Genomic DNA, 23,816 nt, shown 5'->3' on the forward strand with positions numbered 1-23,816 from the left:
TTATTTACAAAAATATCACAACTATTTAGACATTTAATTTATAAATAAAAATTTCTCTCACTCATAATTTTTCAAAAGAATTTTACTTTATTCAACTAAAGCTCGTGTACAACCCAAATAAATATATATATATTTAGTGAATGGAACAAATATTAGGTTAGCTTGTGAAATATGTAAACAGTAAAAAAAATAAAATTACTTAAGATATTATTATTACTCCCTTCTTCCCACGTACCATGTCCACGTTGCCGTTTCTGTCCATTCTACATTCTATGTCACTTACTTTTTTTGGAAAATGATTACAAACTTTAATCTCATTTTAAACTTTTTTATTTATTTTTTTAAAAATTTTTAATTAAACTAATTAGTTATCTTAATCTTAATTTATAATTATTTATATTATAGAATAATTATTTTCACTAATAAATTTTTAATTATCTACCGTGTCTATAATGTAGCAGACACGATATGTGGGACGGAGAGAGTATTATTTTATTAGATATGAGAAAATTTGTCAATACTCTATCTCATTGAATAAGTCAATTTTTTTTTTTCCGACTAAATTAATCCAATTTTCTTTTATAGCAATAATTAACCATCAATAATTTAAATTAAAATTTTAACTATATTTTTATAATTACTGTAGGTTCCAATTTTTCTCAATCCAACAACAAACTAATGACAACACCAAAAGTTTTTAACATACACTATTAAAATAATGTATAATAAGATATTTTGTAAAAATATATATATTTTTTTTCGAAAATACAGAGTTCAAATAGTAAAAATTAAGTTTAGTGTCAAAATAAACAAACCATAACTTATAGTAGTATAATGAAATATATATACTCCCTCCGTCCCACTTAATTTGTTAACTATTTATATTTTCGTTCGTCCCACATCATTTGTTATTTTTTTTTAAATACAATTTTAGATTTTAATCACAATTTTAAAATTAATAATTTATAAAAAAATTTTTATTTTAATTAAACTATTTAGTAATCGTAATCGTAATCTAAAATTATTTTTATTAAATTATAATTATTTTTACTAATACACTTTTTAATTACTCACTAATTACACGATACTTAAAAGCTCCGTGTCTAATTAAAAAGTTTCTACTCCCTCCGTCCCACATAATTTGTCTTTATTTTCTATTTTCGTCTGTCCCACATAACTTGTCCTTTCTATTTTTTGAAATATAATTATACACTTTAATCGCATTTTAAATTTTAAATTTTATAATTTTTAAAATTTTAATTAAATTATTTACTTATTTTAATCTTAATCTATAATTATTTTTACTAAATAATAGTTATTTTTACTAATACACTTTTTAATTATTTGCTAATTATATTTTATCTAAATTTAGGTGTCTACAGTAATACACTCATATTACATGGAACCGAAGGAGTATTATAGGATGGATGAATTGGACAAATAATGACAGGCTTGACTTTGTACATTCTTTTTTTGTTTTTTTTTTCCTTAATAGTTAAGAATAGCTCAAAAATAATAAACGCTGTCTTATTTATTGATTGATATTTTGTCCTATATGCTAATATAAGGTTGTTTTTATAAATTGATTTATTTATTTTTTTTAATATGATATAAATAATTGGTATAAATTTCAAGTGAAATATTAATTATTTGTATACTTTTTTCGCCCCCTCTTTATCCGATTTACTATTTTTGATCGTCTAAATAGTCTTTAAATTTTTATTTTTTTAAATAAAAAATATTATCATTATACTCCATGCAGAAAAAAAAAAAAAAAAGACTTTGAGAACAGACAAAAATAAAATATAAAATAAAAAAATATATATATTTAATTTTATAATTAAAAAATAGTATAAATTTGAAATTTAGAGACAAAAAATAACAAAGTAATTGTTTAACTTGAATTTCAAATTAATTTTTTTATTATACAATTAATCCATTTAATTTTTAATAGAAATGTATTTTTATTCTTCAGAAAATATTATTTAAATAAAAATTAAAATACCAACACGTACCAACAAACTCAAAGGTCGTATAATACAATTATGAATAAATTGAAAACTTAAACTTTGAAGCTCTACTGTCCGCATCATTAATTCTTTTGAAAACGATATATATATATATATATTTTTTTTCATAGTTATTTTTTGATTATATAATTTTAAAATTTAATATTATTTATTATTAATAATTTACTTTAAAAATATCATACTATTATTGTTTTAAAAAAAATTATATCAAATATTTATTTTATTTTATTTTTAAATTCAAAATTCTTGTTTAAACAGAGCTTAATATTCAATAAATTATCATGTTTTGAAAAATTGCATATAAGAATAGGCTAAAAAATAAGCATAATTTATCTTTGAGTTAATTGTTTAATGCTTTCTTTATATAAACTTAAATATCACTTTCAATAATATTTATCGATAATAATATTTTTTAAAATATATTATATTAAATATTTATAATTCTTATAAAATACTCCATTTGTTTCGGATAATATATCTGCATTATTGTAAATATAAAAATTTAAATAAAATATAATTAGTAAATAATTAAAAAGTATAGTAGTAAAAATAATTATATATTAAAATTAAAATAATTAAATAATTTAATTAAAATTAAATAAATTATAAATTATTAAATTTAAAATGTGATTAGAGTGTATAATTATATTTTCTAAAAAAATAAAATAAATTGCATGAGACATACAAAAAAAAAAGAAAAAAAAAAGAACATTTTATGTGAAATAAAAAAACTACTTCCGTCCCAAAAGAATTAAGAAATAATAGTATTTAATTGAAAGTGTGTATAAAGTAGAATATAAATGACTAAAATGCCCTTGTTTTTTGAAGAATTTTAAAGAGTATATTAGAGTAATAATTAGGGGTAGTATGGAAAAGTATGAATAATTTTGTTATAAAGTAGGGACACGGCTACTAAATAAGGAAACAAGACAATTATTTTGGGACGGACGAAAATGGAAAAATACGACAAATCTTTTGGGCTCCCTCCGTCCCATAACAAGATATCCATTTACCTTTTGCGTCATTGTACTTAATGTTAAAAATATATTTATATTTGTATAATTTTTTTATACAAATGTCATTATATTAGTATTATAAGACACTATTTTTGCAATTTTTCCTTGATTTGTAATACGTTTTAATATACTCCCTCCGTCCCACATACCGTGTCTGGCTATACTATAGACACGGTATTTTAGGAGGAGTGTAATTAGTATATAATTAAGATTTAATTAGTGAAAATAATTATCCTATAAAATAAATAATTATAAATTAAGATTGTATTAGTGAAAATAATTATCCTATAAAATAAATAATTATAAATTAAGATTAAAATAACTAATTAGTTTAATTAAAAATTTTTTAAAAAAATTAAAAAATTTAAAATTAGATTAAAGTGTGTAATCATTTTTTAAAAAAAAGTGACATGGTATGTGGGACGGACAGAGACGGCAACGTGGACATGGTATGTGGGACGGAGGGAGTAACAATTAATATCCAAATATTAACAAGTAAAAGGTAAATGGATACATAGTTATAGGACGGAGGAAATATTAAAGATTAAGATGCCATAATCATCTTATCAACATTATTAAATTAAAAATTAATTTAGCTTTTTAGTTTTTTTAATAATATTTATAATAAACTGTGCCAATGAAAAACATAATTTTTTTTAAAAAATAAAAATGCCATAATATCAAAATAGAAATGTGAAAACAAGAAATAGTCTGGGTTTATTTGTTTTGTATTTTTGTTTGAATTTTTTTATTTTTTATTTTTACGTAATATACAAAGAATTGTATAAATAATATGAAAATAATAAATACATGTAATAATATTATTTTTTTGAAAAATGTGTTATGTATTTTTGATAGGGGTGTCAATTCGTGTTTTTGGATCGTGTTCGTGTTGGGTTGAGCCATGGGGTAACAAAAAAACTGTCAACTCGAACCCGAAATCTGACCTGAAACCCTAAACCCGAACACGACACGAATTCTTTCATGTCGGGTTCAGGTTGACCTGAATTAGTTTCAAGTCACCCAAAATCCGAACAAACCCGATACGAATCCGACATGAAACATACTCGAAAATTTAAAAAAAATTAAATTGACCTAAAAAATATTATTTTTATTTTAATTTTTATATTTTTTTATATTTAAAATAATATAAATATTATAAATTAAAATAATAATAATAAACATTTAAGGTCAATCTGAAACACGAAATCCAAAACCTAACCTGATTTTGATATTTCAGGTTATCAGGTCAACCCGAAACACGACCTGAACACGACACAAATTTTTTTCTTTTCAGGTTCGGTTCGACCCAATTTTTTTCAAACCCGAAATACCTAAACCCGAACCTGAAAAATTTCAGGTCGAACAGATTTGATTTTTCAGGTCGGATTTATTTTTGACACCCCTAATTTTTGACAAAAAAAAAAAAAAATACACTCTCTCAATAATTAATTTATAATAATAATAAATATATATTTATATATAACCAACAATAATTGCTCCTCATTTATTACACCGAAACATTTGTTTGGATGTTTTTGTTATTTGAAAGTTTGAATTGAAAATTTTGTTAAATTAAAATTTTAATTTAATTCAATATTAATATGTTTTTAAATACAAAAAATAAAAAAAATAATATAAACAAATAAACCATTATAAGGTAGCTTTCCATTGTGGTCCTATCGACATTGAAATTTAATATAAATAAAAATTAAAAATGATAACAATAATTATTTTTATTTATAGATGATTGTTTTTGTTTTAATCTAATTTTCACATTATACAATTTATAATAAATATTCAAATAAACTTTATATAAATTTTACCATATTAAACATAATAATATGGTAATTTAAAAATTTATCTGATATATTGTGAAATTTGCTCATTAGAATTTAAAAATTTATCTGATATATTGTGAAATTTGCTCATTAGACTATGAGTGTTTATCTTTCTTTAAATCTATAGCATATAATTACAAATAGCATAACATAAATTAATAAATAAAGATTACATAGCACATTATTTTATATTATCTTTGTCCGACTTTAAGGATTATATCTATTTTTTGTGCGTATTAATATTTGAATATTAATTACTATATAAAAAAAATACTTATATCAGTGTCTTATAATAGATGTTTATACAAAAAAAAATTATACAAATATAGCAAAATTCAAACAAACAGCACCCTACCGATGCCTGTATAAATATATATTGTATATATTTTTAATTATATTGTTAGAATTTTATTTTATTTTTTTTATTGGATAAACATGTTCAAACTTTTTATTCATTTTTAAAATTTTAATTTTAATCTAAATTTTATTAATATATATTGAAAAACAATCAAGATACAAAAAGACAATATTAAAAATGCCATAAAAACGCAAACAAACATGATAACCGAAACCTGAGTGGGGAATCAATGCACATAATACATACCTTTATTAAAGACAGCAAAAAATGAATAAAAATCATATTTTGGATCCAAACAGGACCTTATCGTCCTGCATTGTTGTTTTTAATCTCTGCGGTTGATATGTTCAGCGTCACAGATAAGTTATAGTACTAAAAATTCTTCCCGCTGGACCTCAGGTCCCGTCCCCGTTCCGACTCAGGTCAAGTCCAGCAGTATATAAACGGAGCTCCAGCCTCCAGGTACTGTCTTCGTCCTCAGCAGTGGTTTCTTCCACTGCGTTTCTGTTGCTTCAAGGAACTGTAACGAATTTCAGTGATCTTCCTTTCAGCTTCTGCTTTCCAAGTGAATGGGAAATTCTCCATCGTGTCATTCCTCAGAGATGCTAGAGAAATTGTTCTCGAAGGTGTGCGGTAAGGTTCGGGACAAGCCGGGGATCGACGGCGGCGACGGTGGCGAGAGGAAGATTGAAGGAACTGTGGTGTTGTTGAAGAAAAATGTGATGGATGTAACCGACGTTGGCGCTTCGATTCTCGATCGATTTCATGAGCTGTTTGGAAAAGGCGTTTCGTTGCAGCTCATCAGTGCTGTTCACGGCGATCCTGGTAAGTTATTTTTTTTTTTTGCAAAATAGTTGTATATAGTTTTTATCAGCAAGTCGTAATCGAGTGGAAGGAGTAAAGAGGATTAGCCATGGCGGATTCTAGGGCAGAATTGGGGAAAATAGTATTGCGTTCTGAAAGTACAAATTGAAAGTAAATAAATCAACAAATTAGCATGTTCTATCTGGCTTAGACTTTATTGGTTTTTGTTGTTGGTGATAAAGTATATTTTAGTATTCTCTACCCAAACTGTTAGTTGAATCTCAATATTATTATAATATTACACTGTGTTGGCGTTGTTTTCTAGATGTTTGTTCTGCTTTGGAATCGTTAATGGCGTCCGTGGTCACCATTCCTTTCGCTTTATGTGTTGTTGTTTGAAACTTCCATTTACAGTTAGAGAGAACAGAGGGAAGCTTGGGAAGAAAGCTTACCTAGAAAATTGGGTGACAAAGTTCACATCACTGAACGCTAAAGACGAAGCCAAATTCAACGTTTCATTTCAATGGGAAGAATCTCAGGGAGTTCCCGGCGCATTCCTAATTCACAATCATCACCACAGTGAGTTTTACCTAAAATCAGTGACGTTAAACAACGTTCCAGGACATGGTGAGCTCCACTTCGTCTGCAATTCCTGGGTTTATCCTGCGCATCGATATGATCACGATCGTATCTTCTTCACAAACAAGGTATCAATTCTGTTTTTCAACATTTGGAATCATGAATGAGTTTGAAACAGGGGGGGTATTGTTTTGATGTTTGTCAATTATGTTTAGGCATACCTTCCTTGTGATACGCCGCCGCCATTGCGCCATTACAGAGAAGAAGAGCTCAGAATTCTTCGTGGAAAAGGTAAGGGGAGGTTGAAGGAATGGGATAGAGTTTATGACTATGCTTTTTACAATGATTTGGGAAGTCCTGAAAAAGGGAAAGATCATGCTCGTCCTGTTCTTGGTGGATCGAAGGAGTTTCCATATCCTCGTAGAGGAAGAACAGGTCGTCCCCCGAACAAAAAAGGTATCGATGATTACGATTTGATTTGATTATGTGCTTTGATTATGTGTTTTGATCATTTGAGACGATGATATGAATTGCAGATCCAAATTGCGAAACTCGATTGTTCCTCCTGAGCTTAAACTTCTACGTCCCGAGAGATGATCGGTTCACTCAAATCAAGTTCTCGGATTTCATAGGCTACGCTTTGAAATCCCTCGGCCAAGTAATTCTCCCCGAGATCACAGCTTTATTCGACAAGACGATAAATGAATTCGACACATTTCAAGATGTTCTTAACCTCTATGAAGGCGGGATTCCGCTCCCCGATGGCCACACGTTGCGTAAGCTCAGGGAATGCGTGCCGTGGGAGTTGCTCCGGGAGCTCACTCGATCGGATGGCCAACGATTTCTTAAGTTCCCAATGCCCGATGTTATCAAACGTAAATTTTCAATCCTAATATATATATATATATATAATGTGTGTTTCATGACTTAAATGGATTGATATCGATCGATATTTTCATTGCAGATGATAGAACAGCTTGGAGAACTGACGAGGAATTTGCACGGGAAATGCTGGCTGGAGTGAACCCTGTTGTCATTCGACGCCTCCAGGTAAAGGGACTTTCGCCGTATCAAAATTAGATTCACCGCGAAACAATCTTTTCTTACATTGTTATATATACGACGCAGGAGTTTCCTCCGAGAAGCAAACTAAACCGTCGAGAATACGGCGACCAGGACAGTATTCTCAAGAGGGAGCATGTTGAAAAAAATATGAATGGTCTTAATGTCGAAGAGGTACGACACTTCTTGCAGTCCTAACTAGGAATGGATAAATTTACCGAAAATATCGAAATAGCGATTTACTGTACTGTATAAAAATATCGAAAAATTCTATATACCAAAATTTTTGGTATGGTATCATTACCGTACCGTAAAATTTGGTACGGTACCGTACCTTCTTCTTTCGTCAACTTCTTCGCGTCCTTCTATTGTATTATTCTTCTTCTTCTTCTATATAAGCGGTATATATCGGTATGGTACCGAAACATTCAATATACCGAATTGAAAATTTCGGTACACCAAAATATATCGAATGTTTCGGTATGGTACCGGTACATATTTCTACTATATCGGACTTTTCGGTTACGGTATACGGTATAGTTCAAAATTTTCGATTCCGTACGGTATGCCATGCCTAGTCCTAACAATGCTCGAAATTCAACCATCTATCGTTACCTTTCACCGAATCTTTTTATAGGCCTTGAAAGACAACAGGCTATACATATTAGATCATCACGACGACCTGATGCCGTACTTGCGAAGGATCAACACGACGACGACAAAGACTTACGCCACCCGAACTCTGCTTCTTCTCCAAAACGACGGGACTTTGAAGCCCCTCGCGATCGAATTGAGCTTACCGAATGGAAATCAAGACACGGAAGGAGCAGTTAGTGAAGTTTTTACGCCGTCCGAAGATGGAGTTCAAGGTTCGATATGGCAACTAGCGAAGGCTTATGCTGCAGTTAACGATTCGGGCTATCATCAGCTCATAAGCCACTGGTGTGGTTGCTGGTAGAATTTTCGTTTGTACGATGATTGTTTATCCATTTGCGGCTAATTGAAATTCAAATGCAGGTTGAACACACACGCCGTGATCGAACCATTCATAATCGCGACAAACAGACAATTGAGCTCGATCCACCCGATCTACAAGCTTCTCAAGCCTCATTTCCGCGACACAATCCACATAAACGCCTTGGCTCGACAGATCCTCATCAATGCCGGCGGTGTCCTCGAAAGAACCGTCTTCCCGGCAAGATACGCCATGGAAATGTCGTCCGCCATTTATAAAAGCTGGAACTTTGCCGACCAGGCGCTGCCGGAAGATCTCATTAAAAGGTTCGAACATACAAATTTTTCAAAAGGGAAACTGATTTGTTTGTCCAGACCCTGTTATTTTAGCCCTCCTGCTGGAGATGCTTACGTGGCGCCACCTGCGTGGCTCTCTGGAGGACACATACGACACTTGGCTTGGCATGTGAATTTTTAAATTTTTTTTTAAAAAAATTGAAAATAAAAAATCTAAATCCGCGTCTATGCGGAGTGTCACTGACCTGTCAGACACGCCCTACAGCAAGCCACGTGGGTGCCATATAGGCATCTTCGGTGTTAAAAGGATTAAAATTGCGAAAATTTCCCAATGACAAAGTGATCAGTTACGGGATTAAAAAATTAGTTTATCTGCTTCAAAATTTATCCGAGTAGTGACGATCCTTTCGCTTCACTGCAGGGGAGTAGCAGTCCGTGACGCAAGCCAGCCCCACGGTCTCCGTCTCCTGATTAAGGACTACCCCTTCGCCGTCGACGGACTCGAAATTTGGGACGCAATCTCCAGTTGGGTAAACGAATACTGCTCGATCTATTACAAAACCGACGAGACAATCCGGGAAGACACCGAGCTCCAATCGTGGTGGAAGGAGGTTCGCGAATCAGGCCACGGCGACCTCAAAGACGAGCCATGGTGGCCGAAAATGCAAACACTCGGCGACCTCACGCAAGTTTGTACAATAATCATATGGATCGCCTCGGCTCTCCATGCAGCTGTGAATTTTGGGCAGTATCCCTACGCGGGATATCTCCCGAACCGACCAACCGTTAGCCGGAGGTTCATGCCAACGCAGGGCACGCCCGAGTACGCCGAGCTGGAAAAAAATCCCGACGGGGTGTTCTTGAAAACCATAACAGCTCAGTTCCAGACGCTACTCGGAGTTTCGTTAATAGAAATACTTTCGATGCATTCGACGGATGAGATCTACCTTGGACAGACGGAGAGCCTCGACTGGACTGCTGATCATCAGCCTCGCGAAGCGTTTGGTCGATTCAGTGCGGCGTTGATCGAGATTGAACGAAGGATAGTCGATAGGAATAGAGACCGGCAATTGAAGAACCGGTCGGGGCCTGCTGAAGTCGAGTATATGTTGTTGTATCCGAACACGTCGGACGACAGCCGAGAAGGCGGGCTTACGGGGAAGGGAATTCCCAACAGCATCTCAATATGAGGTAACACACGAATACTCTGCAAATTAGGCTAACAAGACAAATTATACAATGCGAACTATGTGTGACAGATGGATCAGAAGGCATCAGGGTTTGAATCCATGATCTTACGGTCAAGAGTCTATTATTAGATCATCAGGTCATCCTTTATAGAATTATTCAGAAAGGTTCTTGATTTCTCTGTAAGTTGCTTTTGAGTTCTAATTCATGTCTACATTTTCGTCGAAATTCATGGAGAAATATTATTACTAGGTTTGGATCATTCTAATTGTCGTAAAAGCAGTGCCAACCCTGGCCCAGACCAAAGGGCCTCCCAGCTCAATCTAAATAGGGGCCTATTATTTATATATGTTTATTTATGTATTTTCAAATTTTAATTTTATTTTTTTATGCATTAAAAAGAATTAGATAAAATTAATATTAATAGTATTATTTATATTTTAGATATAAAAATGCTAGAAAAGTTCTTTATTTTAATAGTTTATTTTCTATTATAGGTAAAAAAAATGGAGAATATTGTTTATATATATTTAGCCGTTTTTTTATATTTATTTTTCTTTTTGCATTATATAGAAAATAAGTAGTAGACAAAATTATTATTATTATTAGGCAAAATTGCCAATAACTCCATTGCAGTTTTGAGGATCCGCATAAATTCTTTCAGTATTTTAAAAATTATACGATCTCTTATATTTTAAAAAATATTGTATGAAAGTTCTTTTTATATTTTTTTGGGTGATGAGATGATTTTTCATTTATATATATATATATTTTGCATAATAAGGATTTCATATAATAGTTGTTAAAATATTAAGGTACCACACAATTTTTAAAATACATAGAATGCTAAGTTTCAAAATCGCATGAAATTTATGGACAATTTTACCTTATTATTATTATTATTATTGATATTATTTACATAAAAAATATTAGAAAAAAATATTTTTTATTATTATTTATATTTTATTATAAGTAAAAAAATATTATATATATATATATATATATTTAAAGCTAAGCTTTAATTTTTATTTAGCCTTCGAACCCTTTGAAAGTAAGGACCGACTCTCCATAACAAATAAGGAGAAGCGATGCGAAGAGAATAGAATCCATCGCAGTTGCTGATGATCCTTTCATTGTGTCGCTCGAAGCACCGGATTACGCTCGAAGAAATTCTCCGGCCGGAGCTCGAACGACTTCGTCAGCGTTGGCATGATCGGGAAGTCTTCTTGGCTCGGTACGTGATGGAAACCGACGACGTGCCAGAGTACAATATCCTTGTTCTCGATGTCCCTATTCCTGCGAAGAATCGAAACCTAAAGTTATATATATATATATATATATCGTTTAAGTTATATCTCTTAAAAGGGGAACCGACCCTTGACCCTTATAAACTAAGGTAGTTCCCGCATCATATCCAATGTGGGACAATATTCAATAATTTCATCGACGTCGTACCTTTGGCTCCACGCGGCGAGGCTATCGTCGCCACGGCTCTGGTCGCCATACAACCCTCCCGCCCATTTTTCTCTTTTTCTATACGGCGTAGCCCACACGTCGTATTTGGTGAACGCCCCCCGGATTTGTGCATAATCGTCGTCAGACAATAGGGAAGTCGACGTCGATCCGGCGACTAACCGATACCCTACGAAGTTTCCTACACTAGTTCTCTTACACGGGTTCACAACGCTCACGTCGGTCACTCCCGTGCCGAGCCTAATTCTTGCGTCGGATTCGGTTTTAACCGCTTCCCGCCTCGCTCGCCAATAGCTTTTCCTCGGCGATGCATTGCCATCGACGCGAACTGTCTCTAGCTTCGTCTTGACGAGCGAATTTTTTTCGCCGTCGATGTCTAGATCGATGTGGAAAACTACAAAATGGTCGTGGTTCACGCCAATCGTGTTCTCGGCTAGTATCGTCCCGTAAACTTCCTCGTGTATTTGATCGTCGTGCGTGTAGACCGATCCCCGAACTTCGAGTAACCCTGTCATCCCGACCTGCCATCGATACAGTGACTAAATCAATATCCAATACAGACACCGTAGCTCAGATATCATATTAAGAAAGATATCAGATTTCAACTTAATATCAACTGATAAATTAGAAGAGTTTAAACATTACGGCGACTTTGATGACGCCGGTTTTCTTGAATTCCCAATCGACAATGTAGTCGTAATTCCCCACGGCCGTCGCCATTCTAACGACGAGGCTCACCTCCGGCCGAACCTCGGTAACTGTTCTCCCAGGGATTCCGAGCTCGGTATGGCGCCACATTACATCCCCCGCGTATCGTTCGAAGATGCACACGGCGTTCGGAGACCACCCGGGAGTTCCATCCTCCGTCGTGTAGTACCCGTCGATGTATCGAGCGTTGGCCGGGCAATCCTTTAACGGTACGAGCGGGACGGTGTAACGGCCGAAGCCGTACTCGGCGGAGTCGAAGAAGGTTCGGTAGTACCATTCCTCGGTCAAGTCCATGTAGGGCACGAAAAGCTCCGATATGTACCCTCTGTACATCACGCGCCGGCGCTCCGCCGTGCCGGAATCTTTGATCGACGCCAATGAGATGACCGAACCGGCCCTCATGTCGAAGGAGACATGGAACTCCCAATCTGCCCATCTGATGGATTTTCAATATTTAACTATTTTTCAAATTGGCATACAAAAAAAATCTTATACTACTTTTTTATTTTTGCGTTAAATCCTTTTATATTATTTTTTTGTATTTTGTGATAAAAAAATTAAAAAGAAATTATATGTTCAGAATAAATAATTCATGTTTAATTAAAATTAAAAAATTATAAGTTATAAAATATGATTAAACTTCTAAATCAAATACAAACTTTAGTTCTCAATGAAAAGAATGTCTTACCACTTCACCTACCACTTCACCTACTTAGATAATTTTAAATTAAATTGATATATCAATTCTGTCATATTATATTATATTGCATGATTAATTGATTTCTAATCTTATTTAAAGTGCATAATCTTTACGTAGTTTTTATTTTCTATAGTAATAAAAGAAAAAAAAATGATAAAAAAAATGTACTTATTTTTTCTAAAATAGATAAATAAAAAAATAAACATATTTTTTTACGACGGAGTATTACCTTAGTACATGTCCATCCAGTACGATTCCCGGCACGTCTAGCCGGGCCTCGGCCGAGCGATTCAAGCTCAACCCCGACCATTGGTCGGGAACCGATCCCCTATAGTCCGTGCCATCGGATTTAGGCACGGGAACTATTAACCGGTCTCGAAATCCGACAATCTCCATCATATCAAGATTGACGGTCACGGTGATCCCCTCGATCGGCCTCATGTAAAGATTGACCGTACCGTCCATGTAATAACACATGTTCCTAACGATCCTCGGGGTCGTCTTCTCGCCGTACCATCCGACGGTGAAGCTCATGCAAACTACTTCTTCAAACTTGAGTCCTCGTTTCGCGATCGAGGCCCTAAACGGCGGATACGACATCGACAAATTGACCGCCGCCGCTTGATCGGCCGGGGTCAAGGCCGGGTAGCCGGGTCCCTCATAACGATTATGCGATACGATCGAAAAAGTTGATAGGTCGGCAACGAGCTCGTGGGTCCCACCGTCGACGCGGACGATAGCGAATGCGCAGCGAGGTGGCCGGGACCGAGGTCCCGGACTTGATTGCCACGCGAGCACCTGGGACTTGTCTGGTTCTTCAAGGCCAACATAGTGAAAGACTACAACTTTGTTGTTGTGAGGATTGGAAAAGTAAGTCTTGACAATGGTTTGGACATTAGAGAGTTCTTGAGGAGATAGAGGATCTAAAGGATGGGAATCAACGGTCGAGATTGAAGGATCCGTAAAGAAGAAGATGATGAAGATGATGACGATGATCATAGTGTTGACCTTGTAAGGGAGAGGATTGTGGGATTTGTTTAAATACAAAGGATTCGTGTTTAAAAATTATTATTATTATTATTATTATTATATATATATATAGTATTCACTAAAGTTTAAAAGTTTTATATATTGTGTAATTAGTAAGTAATGAATAAATGTATTATTAAAAATAATTATAATTTAATAAAATAATTAAAAAATAAAATTAAAATGACTAAATAATTTAATTAAAATAAAAAATTATAACTTATGAGTTCTAAAATACGATTAAAATGAATAATTATAATTTTTTTTAAAAAAAATAAGGAAATAGACGATAGAAAAAGTTGACAAATTATAAAGGATCGATAGAAAAAGTTGACAAATTATAAAGGATTGAAGAAATATATTTTTAAATAAAAATAGTGAACCACGTATAATTAAATACTACTCTATTTATTGTCATTATAATTTGAAAGATATTTTTATTATATATATGAAAAATAAAATTCATACTAATTTATCTTTTTTTTCCATTTTTATTTTTAGTAAAATAAATTTAAATTAAATATTCACAACAAATATACCATAATAATATAAGTAACAAAATTATAATTAATACAATCAAAATATATAATTTGATAGTATATATACTTCCATGTTCATTTTAAAACTACATAATTAGTTTCATATTATATTATTTGAAGTATATTTTAATCTTTTTATTTATCTATCTATATAGAAAATTAACTCCATACCATTTTATTTTTTTTTTTATTATTGATTTTTTTTAATAAAATAAATTTATATTAAATTAAATATTTATAATTAATATACCATAATAATATACTTACTAAAATTATAATTAACAATGATCAATAAATATTTAAATATATAAAATTTGATAATATAGTAATATATATATACTGAATGTTTGTTTATTCATTTTTAAATTAAATAATTAATTTTATTTTATAATAAATAAATAATTTTAAGAGAAAATAATATGTTTTTAATTTTTTACATTATCTTTATCAATTTTTCTCTTTCATTGTCAATTTTTTATTCTAATTTATTTTTGGTACAATAATTTGAAATTTATTTTGTTCCATAATTAAATATGTTAATTCTCTTGATGATTGATTATTTTTCATTACTATTTAATTAAATATGGTAGTTCTTTTGATTAATGATTATTTTTTTTAGTACTATTTAAAATCAATTATATATCGTTTCTAAATTTTCATTTATACTCGTAATTAATGGATAATAAAATTTTACTATTTTTTTAATGTAATTATTTTCTAAATAAGGTCATACCCATAATTAAGGGTAATGAAATTTTATAATTTTGAAATGTATGAAATTTTTATTAATTCATAATTAATCGTGATTATATTCATAATTAATGAAATTAAAAGTAAAGTTGCTGTATTTAACTCAGCATATTTATTTTCTTATTTTTGATTTTTTTAGTGTTTTTTTTTTTAACTTCAATTTTTTTTTAAATTTTTATTCACTTAAAATTTGAATAATACTCCCTCCGTTCCATATACCGTGTCTGCAACACTGTAGGAGGAGTGTAATTAGTAAATAATTAAGAATATATTAGTGAAAATAATTATCCGATAATATAAATAATTATAAATTGAGATTAAGATAACTAATTAGTTTAATTAAAATTTAAAAAAAATAAAATTAAAAAGTTTAAAATGAGATTAAAGTGTGTAATCATTTTTCAAAAAAGAAAAGTGACATGGTATGTGGGACGGACAGAAACGGCAACTATGACATGGTACGTGGGACGGAGTGACTATTATTTTTAAATTTATTTATAGTATTTTATGAGTTTTATGAAATTTGAATTATAATTTTATTTTCTCTGTGACTCCATCCATGCTTACCACAATTAGTATGTTCATACTTTTATAAAATGTGTGCTGATATATTTATATTATCGATTTCTTCTTCATAGGCACGATCAAATAAATATATTGTATTATTTTCATTTGTTTTACATTAAATTATAAATATATTACTATTATTATTTTTTTATGCATAAATTTCAAATTGAACAATTTATCAAAATATTATTTACACACGCTATTTACTAATAAAAAATATATATATTTTTTGAATTCAATAGATTTTTTTTATATTATTTAATTATATAATTTTAAAATAAATTCGCATTGTTTAATGATATATATATTTTTTAGAATTTGCAGCTTCTAATTTTTTAAATACATATTAAACATTGTGTAGTAACTTCATACAAGTGGACCCACCACACCAGTGAAATTTTTTGTCAATATTCATTGGATTTTTTCACTTGTATTGATAATATAAAATATATTTTTTTTTGTTTAATCATAAATTATACTCCATCCGTCATATATATATTTATTTTTTACATTGAGTTTTAGAAATATTAATATTATATTGGAATAAAATAAAAATAAAAATAAAAAGATTAAATTAATCATATTAATATTGTATGATACAAAGATAAGACATTTGTGTAATATATTGTAAATTGGAACGATATTTGTAATGTTAGGTAGATAATACAATTATTAAAAAAAGAAATGAATACTTTATTATGGGACGATCAAAATGAAAAAAATGAATAGATTGTTAAGGGACGGAGGAAGTATATGTTTTATTTGAGCTGTCTAATTATAATAAATTATTTAAAATATATATCATTTTTTTTACAAATATCTATGTTTTATCATCGAATTATTACTTTTACATCAAAATAATAAGGATAAAATTATATTTACATTACTTTTAATTATTACCTATAATAAAAAAACACTATTATTTTTAAAGTTCGCGCTAAAAATAAATATTTATTTATTTTTAAATTAAACTTAAAAAAATACTCCCTCCGTGTGGCTATAAGAGTCTCATTTATTTTTTGTGTCATTGTACTTAATATTACAAATATTATTATATTTGTATAATTTTTTGCACAAATATCATTATAATAGTATTATAGATACTCTCTCCGTCTAAACAATAAATATACATTTATTTTTGGCGCGAAGTTTAAGAAATAATAGTATTTTAATTATTGTGGACAGATAAAAGTAATGTAATGACATTTTTGCCTTTGCTTTTTGGTATAAAAGTAACGATGCGATGTAAAGTAAAAATATTTGTGAAAAAAATAAAGTATTTAATAAAATTGTTACTTTGTAATTAAACGTCTCAAAATAAAAATATGTATATTTTATAATTGAACATATAGAATATTATTGCAATTTTCTTTTGACTTGCACTGTATTTTTATATAATAAATAATATTTAAATATCAATAATAAAAATACATATGACCTTTAATGCTAGACCACATAATAAAATTTCATATTTTATATCTCTATATATATATTATTATTTTATTTTTTCTATTTATTTATTTCAAAGGTTAATTGATGAGTTATGATATGGTCACATGGCCGGCAGGTGATTCTTTAATTGGTTGTATTATCAAAGTGGAGAATTTTTGGGATACTGCTCTTGTCTGGACATATTTGGCAATTGTTGATTTCTTAGTTAAATTGTATATCAATAAATTACTATTTTTATTCGTTCTACATAATTTTTTTTAATAAAAATAATTATAAATTTTAATTATATTTTAAAATTTATAATTTATACATCTCATATAATTTGAGCATATTAATATAGATACGGAAATTTAAATAAATTATAAATAATAAGTAATTAAAAAATGTATTAGTAAAAATAAATATTGATTAAGATTAATATAACATTTAATTAAAATTTTAAAAATTATAAAATTTAAAATTTAAAATGTAATTAAAAAAAGGGATAAATTATGTAAGACAAACAAAAATAAAAAATAGAGACAAATTATGTGGAAAAGAGGAAATAATTTTTCCTTATTTTAATTAGTGTTTTAATCTTAATTCATAATTATTTTTACCGCTATACTTTTTAATCACTTACTAATTAAATAATACATAAAATTCTTTGCTTCCACCTTAGGTAGACAAATTAGAGATAGATTATTTGTCTTGAGTTCAAATTTTTCATAATATTCATTAATTAAAAAAATACAAAATCAAAAGATATTTAATTAATAGTTATTTTTTATTAAAAATATTACGTATATTGCAAAATACGATATCAAATACTTCCTCTGTTCCAATACAATAGTCTTGTTTATTATTTTTATCTATCTTAAAACAATAGTCTCATTTCCATAAATAATTATATCGTTATAAAACTATTCTTATTTTTTTATTATTATTATACAATTGCCATTACTTTTTATATTAATACATTCCCAAGAATAAAAAAAAAAAATTTATCCGTATTTTTTATCCGCTATTAATATTTTTTAAATCCCGTGTCAAACACAACACGAACCATAGATATAGTTATGAGATGCTAAGGAGTATCACCTTGGAAAAACTGATTATCGGATTTAGACTTGCCCACTTGCAATTTCACAAATTGATAATTGAGTTGGTTTCGTATTAATTTATTGATTTCTTAAAGTAGAAAAGACGTATGATTGTCATTTTGTTCATATTTTTGTATTATTATATTAATGATACGCTAAGTAAAGGTTTGCAATTTTTAATATTAATTATCATAGTAAAATATAATACAAATTATAAAAAAATAAAAAAATATTTTTATTAGTGTATTATAATATTAATAAAATGATATTTGTAAAATAATATTTTTAACATCAAGTACAATGAAACAAAATGTAAATGTGACTATTAGAGGCAGACGGAGGGAATAAAAATTTAAAAAAATTTACTCCGTTACTTTTTGTTCGTTTTGATTTTAGATTTAATTTGAATAAATAATTTTAAATTTACATAATTATTTGATATGATATAAATAAAAAATAATACTCCCCATGTCCCATAAGAATGCAACTATTTTTTTCATTTTTGTCCGTCTCCAAATAAGGATATTATTTTTTTATTTAGTAATTGTACTAGTTACCTAACATACAATTTTTAATATATTACACAAATAAGCGTTACTTTTATATCACACAATCTAATAAGATATTTTTGTTCTTTTCACTATAAATCAATATAATAGTAATATTAAAAAATTTACGAACAAAAAATAAATATTATTTTTCTTTCGGGATGAAGGTAGAATGATATTTTTAAAATAGAAAATTAATTTTTAACGTAATGCAAATAATAAAAATAGACTCATAATTTAATTTTTGATTTTTTTAATAAATAATAAAATAAAATGAAATCACCCAATTGAACATACCGTATGTGGTAAAGTACGCCAATCAATACTTTTCAATCTTTCGAGTTGGCATTTATTACATACTTGAAGTCAGCATGTCTATAGTGTTAACATAAATATAATCACCACATAAATAAATGAATATTTTAAATATAAATTAAATTTTAATAATAATAAAATTACTATTATTATTACTCTATTCTTTCCAATCGCCCTTCAATAATTTTTCTTTCTTAAATTCATTATAATATTTTTAAATTTAAAAATAATTAATTATATTTATATATAAATATACAATTCACTTTATCTTATCATATTACTCAAACAAAAATAAAATAAATATACATTTCTCTCTCCAATTACATAATTTAATCTCAAAATATATCAAATTATTTTACTTAAATAATTTATTTAGTGATTATATCATATATATATATATATATAAATGTATTGGACACCGATGAAGTATTGTATATAGTGGCATAAATTACCTTGAAAATTGACATATATACATGAGGCGGCGTACTTAAATTAATTAATTAATTAATGAGATTTATGGTAGGCAACAATAAATTAGGGAAATTCAATTCAATTAATTGCTTCAAAATTATTCTCTCATCCATCATCATTTCATTTGATAAAAAACTAAAACCTATTTTAATTCAAAATTTAACTAGTTTCAGAAACCATCTAAACAACTAATTAAAAAGCCAAAAATTCGAGCACAAATTCAAAATATCTTCTTGAAACCTTAAGAAATTTCGACAAAGTATATTATCTATATTCAAAACATCACATTAATCAGTAGATTTTCACTCCAAAATAACTTAAATTAAAATCGAATAAAATGCCAAAAATACGACATAACACAACAATGCTCGATTTCGAAGTCCCGAGATGACTTTCTCACATAAGATTAACTAAGAGCATAGCCATAGGGTTTCAATGGAACAAATCCCATTTTACTGGTAGAAAAAATCGAGCTTCCATTGCTTCAATAGGTTCATCAATGAACCATCAAATATGCACGAAAATATCTATAACAGAATTAAATGGCTTGCATTCGAGCAATATATAGGTCATATAGTCGATACCCTTCAATTATGAAGTCAAAATTTTTTGTTCAACTTACCAAATATTGAGGCGAGCTGTTATTCGTCCGCCCTTTGTTGCATCGGGTGTTTCAACTATGTCTTTCCAAGAACTTCTCTATCACGACAGAAAATGCAGCAAAGCCGGCACAGCCAACACATGCTGCTTTTGGCCCTCCTGAAGAAGACAACCGTAGGACAATCAATGTAATCCAAAATCAGTAAGGCCCTGTTTGATTGGAAGAATTCAGATTTAAGGTATTACAAGTTACTACATCAAATTCATTCGACCCCATTTGGTTAGAGAAATTTGAATTGGAAGTAATTCAAATGACTACAAATTTTCCCCCAAAATCTACTATTCATCAAATTTCCCCCCCCCCCCTCCCAAACATAAAATCAAATACCTATTTTTCATTTTTATATAATACTAAAAATCAATTTTACTTTCAAAACATCACATTAACACCTATTTATATCACATCATACAACTATTTCAATTCAACATTTTTAATATTCAAATCCCAACTCAAAATCCAAACACCCAAACAAACACACCCTTATTCATTAGTTCCGTTTGCAATTTAATGGATTTCAAATATTCAATTTTGAAGTAATTCAAATCCATTCATTTAAAATAGACTCCAAAGTCCAAATTTATCCAACCAAACAGGGCCTCATTTGGATTGGCAATGCCGTAGATTTCAAATCTACAAAATTAGCCGTAGATTTCAATACACCAATTTTTCTTTAACATTGTATCATTTCAAATACTTACTATAACCAAATAATAGCATTATTATAGGCCCCGTTTGGTTGGAGGGATTTGGTTAAAAGGTATTTCAAATAACTCATCAAATTTAGTAGTTTCGACTAAATCTTCATTTAATATTCATCTAACCAAACAAGGCCATAAAGTATTTCAAATTCGAGGTAATTTAATTCCATTAATTTCCGCCTCAAATCCAAATCCATCCAATCAAACCCTAAGGGTGTAGAAAGCCTCATTCCAAAATAAGAATTTGTGATAATGGAACCTTGGAAGTAAAAACATTTATACAGTACCTCTAGCCGATATAGCACCTCCCGTCGTACATCCAGCAACAACTGTGTTTGTAATATCGTGTTTTGCCCGAGCCTTCAACACGATTCCAGCAAGAAAACTTTTACATCTAAATCATGTTTCTAAGGCGGCAAAATTACATTTTGTTATGACACCATAGGAGAATTGTGAGGCTTACCTTCTCGATGATGCATTCTGAAGCCGAGAAAACAAAGCCCATAACGGCAAAGGCTTTGCAAGAACTCCAGCTTCTTCGTCCCATCTGCTTCGCTTGGTAAACAATCTGTTGTCTTCCCGTCATCTCGTCTTGCATCATCGGATTATCCAATGCCCCGAGAAACAATCCCATCAATAGCCCCAAACCACCTCCTGTAAATTAACAAAGTTAGAATTACACTTCCAATTAACGAGAGAATGATTCGGTTGTGTTTGGTTTAGGGTTTCCCCAAATTCGCACCCCCCCAAATATCATCTACTTTTTATTATCTATATCATAGTAAAAATCAAACTTTATATTCAAAATATCACATCAACACTTATTTATATCATATCAAACAATTATTCAAATTCAAAAATTTTACTTTTCAAAATCTAAACAACCCCACACCCCCCCCCCCCAACCCAAAAAAAAAGAAAAAGAAAAAAAAGACAAACAGAAAGTTCTTTTATAGGGGTGGAAAAATACCCATAACTCCACTGACAACACTGCGCACTGCGCAATTATTCCAGATGTCCTGGCCGCGAATCTCCTCTATTGTGGGCAAGTGGATTTGATCAACCTGCTGCACCTGTCCATCTTGGGCACTTGAAGATGCACTCGGCAACTCACCTTCTGGATTCGAACTCATGAATGGCGTCTATCTAACAGTAACAAATTAGCACTATAATTAGAGCAGAAAAGCAATGCCGTGGCTAAATTTAATTCATTCTTGTACACCTCAACAAATATGCTTTGCAATCAATGAGTTGCAAGAGTTCCTAACATGTTTCATTTCCCCAAATTACTACTGTTCTTGCATATGAAATCTTTCGTTTTTCCCAAATTACTACACTTCTTGCATGTAAAGCCACAATTAAATTTGAGATGAAGCATTTCAGCCTCAAATTACATGAAGATCATGAATTTCCACAGTTCTTAGATCCAACAAATAAGCTTAGCAGTCGATTCGTTGCAAGAACTCCTAAAACCCCTAATATGCTTCAATTTTCCCAAATTATTACACCTTTTGCATATGAACTGACAATTAAGCCCTAAATTCCATGACAAATCATGAATTTTTACACTGATTGAAATCAGGAGTCCAATCTGACCTAAATCATGAATTTCAGTTTCCCCAAATTATTACACTCCTGCCTATGAAGTCACAATTAAGCCTCAAATTCCATGACGAAGCATGAACTTTTACACTGATTGAAATCAGGCCGAAAACAACAAAATAAAATCCAAAACCTCAATGCATGAATCCACTTCAGAAATCATCAAAAATCACAAACTACATTTCAGCATTTCTACTCACAGAAGATCATATAAATCTCAATTCCACCACAACAACAAGGCTACACTCACAGAATTAAATAATATCTACACAATTAAAGCATCTATAACTCACCCGCAATCTCCCACTGATAATTAAAACATGAAAAAATTGAAAGGAAGATCCGAAATTCAGAAGTGAAACCAAATCGACGGGCTAAAAGCGTACCTGGAAACTATTTGAATGCGGCGTGTTTACTTGTGCGATTTTCTCCTGATTTTACTGTAGATTTACTATTCAAAGCTCAATCTACAAATCCTACCCTCCTACCCTACTGGTAAGTCCTACTGCGCTGAAGTAAATTAATTTTCATATTATTTATTTATTTTTTTCGCCACTGAAAATATTTGGCCAAATAAGTCTGAAATGGCAGCGGAGGCGACGGCGACGGCGACCGCCGGCAGAAGAAGCTGAGGAAGGAAACAAAATAGAAAAAAGAAATGAGAAAAAAATTACAACATACTCGCTTTCAAAGATAAATGGAAGCTCGAGTAGAGGGACAATCAGAGGGAAATTCAAAAAAGAATGAAAAAAAAAAAAGAAGCAACACACCGTATATTCCAGCGGGCGGCGGCGGCGGACTTCGTCTTCGGGAGAAAGGCGAGGAAGAAGAAGAAAAACAGGAAAAGAAAGTGGGGGAGGCGGCGGCTTGATTTGGGGGTAGGGTTTGTGTATTTATGTAATTTAGTAAAGAGTAGAAATCATTTTTGAGCTTATTCAATATCAAAATTATCAGTTTTAGTTCCATTCAAAAAAATTATCAAATTTTAGTCCCACTGGGAATTTATCAATTGTCTCAAAATGGTTGACTGTGATTGAACACGGCCGTGTTGATTGGAACTAAGCCGTGTTGGATGACTCAGAAGGGTGACTG

At 30.3% G+C, this 23,816-nt stretch overlaps 3 protein-coding genes across 5 annotated transcripts; 1 reads left to right on the forward strand and 2 right to left on the reverse strand.

Annotated features, from left to right (window-relative positions):
- The first annotated feature begins 5,729 nt into the window (after window positions 1–5,729).
- LOC127249270 (probable linoleate 9S-lipoxygenase 5) lies at window positions 5,730–10,357 on the forward strand. The gene is made up of 9 exons (XM_051272003.1): window positions 5,730–6,070; window positions 6,464–6,756; window positions 6,844–7,084; window positions 7,165–7,503; window positions 7,593–7,678; window positions 7,757–7,864; window positions 8,328–8,632; window positions 8,708–8,971; window positions 9,363–10,357. Exons 1-9 carry the CDS (start codon window positions 5,815–5,817, stop codon window positions 10,129–10,131), a joined length of 2,661 nt encoding a protein of 886 aa, XP_051127960.1. The 5' UTR covers window positions 5,730–5,814; the 3' UTR covers window positions 10,132–10,357.
- Window positions 10,358–11,152: 795 nt separating this feature from the next.
- Window positions 11,153–14,037, reverse strand: LOC127249271 (amine oxidase [copper-containing] alpha 2, peroxisomal-like). Its single transcript, XM_051272004.1, has 4 exons — window positions 13,240–14,037; window positions 12,248–12,746; window positions 11,585–12,123; window positions 11,153–11,425 (listed from the first exon to the last, which is right to left on the reverse strand). The coding sequence occupies exons 1-4, from the start codon at window positions 14,007–14,009 to the stop codon at window positions 11,260–11,262; spliced, it is 1,974 nt and encodes a 657-aa protein (XP_051127961.1). The 5' UTR covers window positions 14,010–14,037; the 3' UTR covers window positions 11,153–11,259.
- Window positions 14,038–20,012: 5,975 nt separating this feature from the next.
- LOC127249371 (mitochondrial import inner membrane translocase subunit TIM22-4) lies at window positions 20,013–23,618 on the reverse strand. Of its 3 annotated transcripts, none has more exons than XM_051272132.1 (6): window positions 23,495–23,618; window positions 23,111–23,352; window positions 22,093–22,264; window positions 21,586–21,776; window positions 21,410–21,482; window positions 20,013–20,522 (listed from the first exon to the last, which is right to left on the reverse strand). In XM_051272132.1, the coding sequence occupies exons 3-6, from the start codon at window positions 22,253–22,255 to the stop codon at window positions 20,437–20,439; spliced, it is 513 nt and encodes a 170-aa protein (XP_051128089.1). In that variant the 5' UTR covers window positions 22,256–22,264; window positions 23,111–23,352; window positions 23,495–23,618; the 3' UTR covers window positions 20,013–20,436. The 3 variants fall into 3 exon arrangements, with proteins under 3 accessions (XP_051128089.1, XP_051128088.1, XP_051128090.1); XM_051272131.1 differs by having other exon boundaries at window positions 22,093–22,268; XM_051272133.1 differs by having other exon boundaries at window positions 20,432–20,573; window positions 22,093–22,268.
- Between the last annotated feature and the right edge of the window lie 198 nt (window positions 23,619–23,816).

This window comes from Andrographis paniculata, unplaced genomic scaffold, assembly GCF_009805555.1.
Source record: "Andrographis paniculata isolate CXL003 unplaced genomic scaffold, ASM980555v1 Contig35END, whole genome shotgun sequence".
NCBI classification, from domain to species: domain Eukaryota; kingdom Viridiplantae; phylum Streptophyta; class Magnoliopsida; order Lamiales; family Acanthaceae; genus Andrographis; species Andrographis paniculata.

What these genes read in the sequence shown, in the direction of transcription:
- LOC127249270 (XM_051272003.1), top strand. Translation starts at nt 5,815, where the DNA reads ATGGGAAATTCTCCATCGTGTCATTCCTCAGAGATGCTAGAGAAATTG. An exon ending in TGCTGTTCACGGCGATCCTG is followed by an intron (nt 6,071 to 6,463) that starts GTAAGTTATTTT and finishes TTCCATTTACAG; the next exon opens with TTAGAGAGAACAGAGGGAAG. An exon ending in CATCAGCTCATAAGCCACTG is followed by an intron (nt 8,633 to 8,707) that starts GTGTGGTTGCTG and finishes ATTCAAATGCAG; the next exon opens with GTTGAACACACACGCCGTGA.
- LOC127249271 (XM_051272004.1), bottom strand. Translation starts at nt 14,009, where the DNA reads ATGATCATCGTCATCATCTTCATCATCTTCTTCTTTACGGATCCTTCA. An exon ending in CTGGATGGACATGTACTAAG is followed by an intron (nt 12,747 to 13,239) that starts GTAATACTCCGT and finishes AAAATCCATCAG; the next exon opens with ATGGGCAGATTGGGAGTTCC. An exon ending in CCGGCGTCATCAAAGTCGCC is followed by an intron (nt 12,124 to 12,247) that starts GTAATGTTTAAA and finishes TATCGATGGCAG; the next exon opens with GTCGGGATGACAGGGTTACT.
- LOC127249371 (XM_051272132.1), bottom strand. Translation starts at nt 22,255, where the DNA reads ATGAGTTCGAATCCAGAAGGTGAGTTGCCGAGTGCATCTTCAAGTGCC. An exon ending in CAGAATGCATCATCGAGAAG is followed by an intron (nt 21,483 to 21,585) that starts GTAAGCCTCACA and finishes ATCGTGTTGAAG; the next exon opens with GCTCGGGCAAAACACGATAT. An exon ending in AGGTGCTATATCGGCTAGAG is followed by an intron (nt 20,523 to 21,409) that starts GTACTGTATAAA and finishes TGTCTTCTTCAG; the next exon opens with GAGGGCCAAAAGCAGCATGT.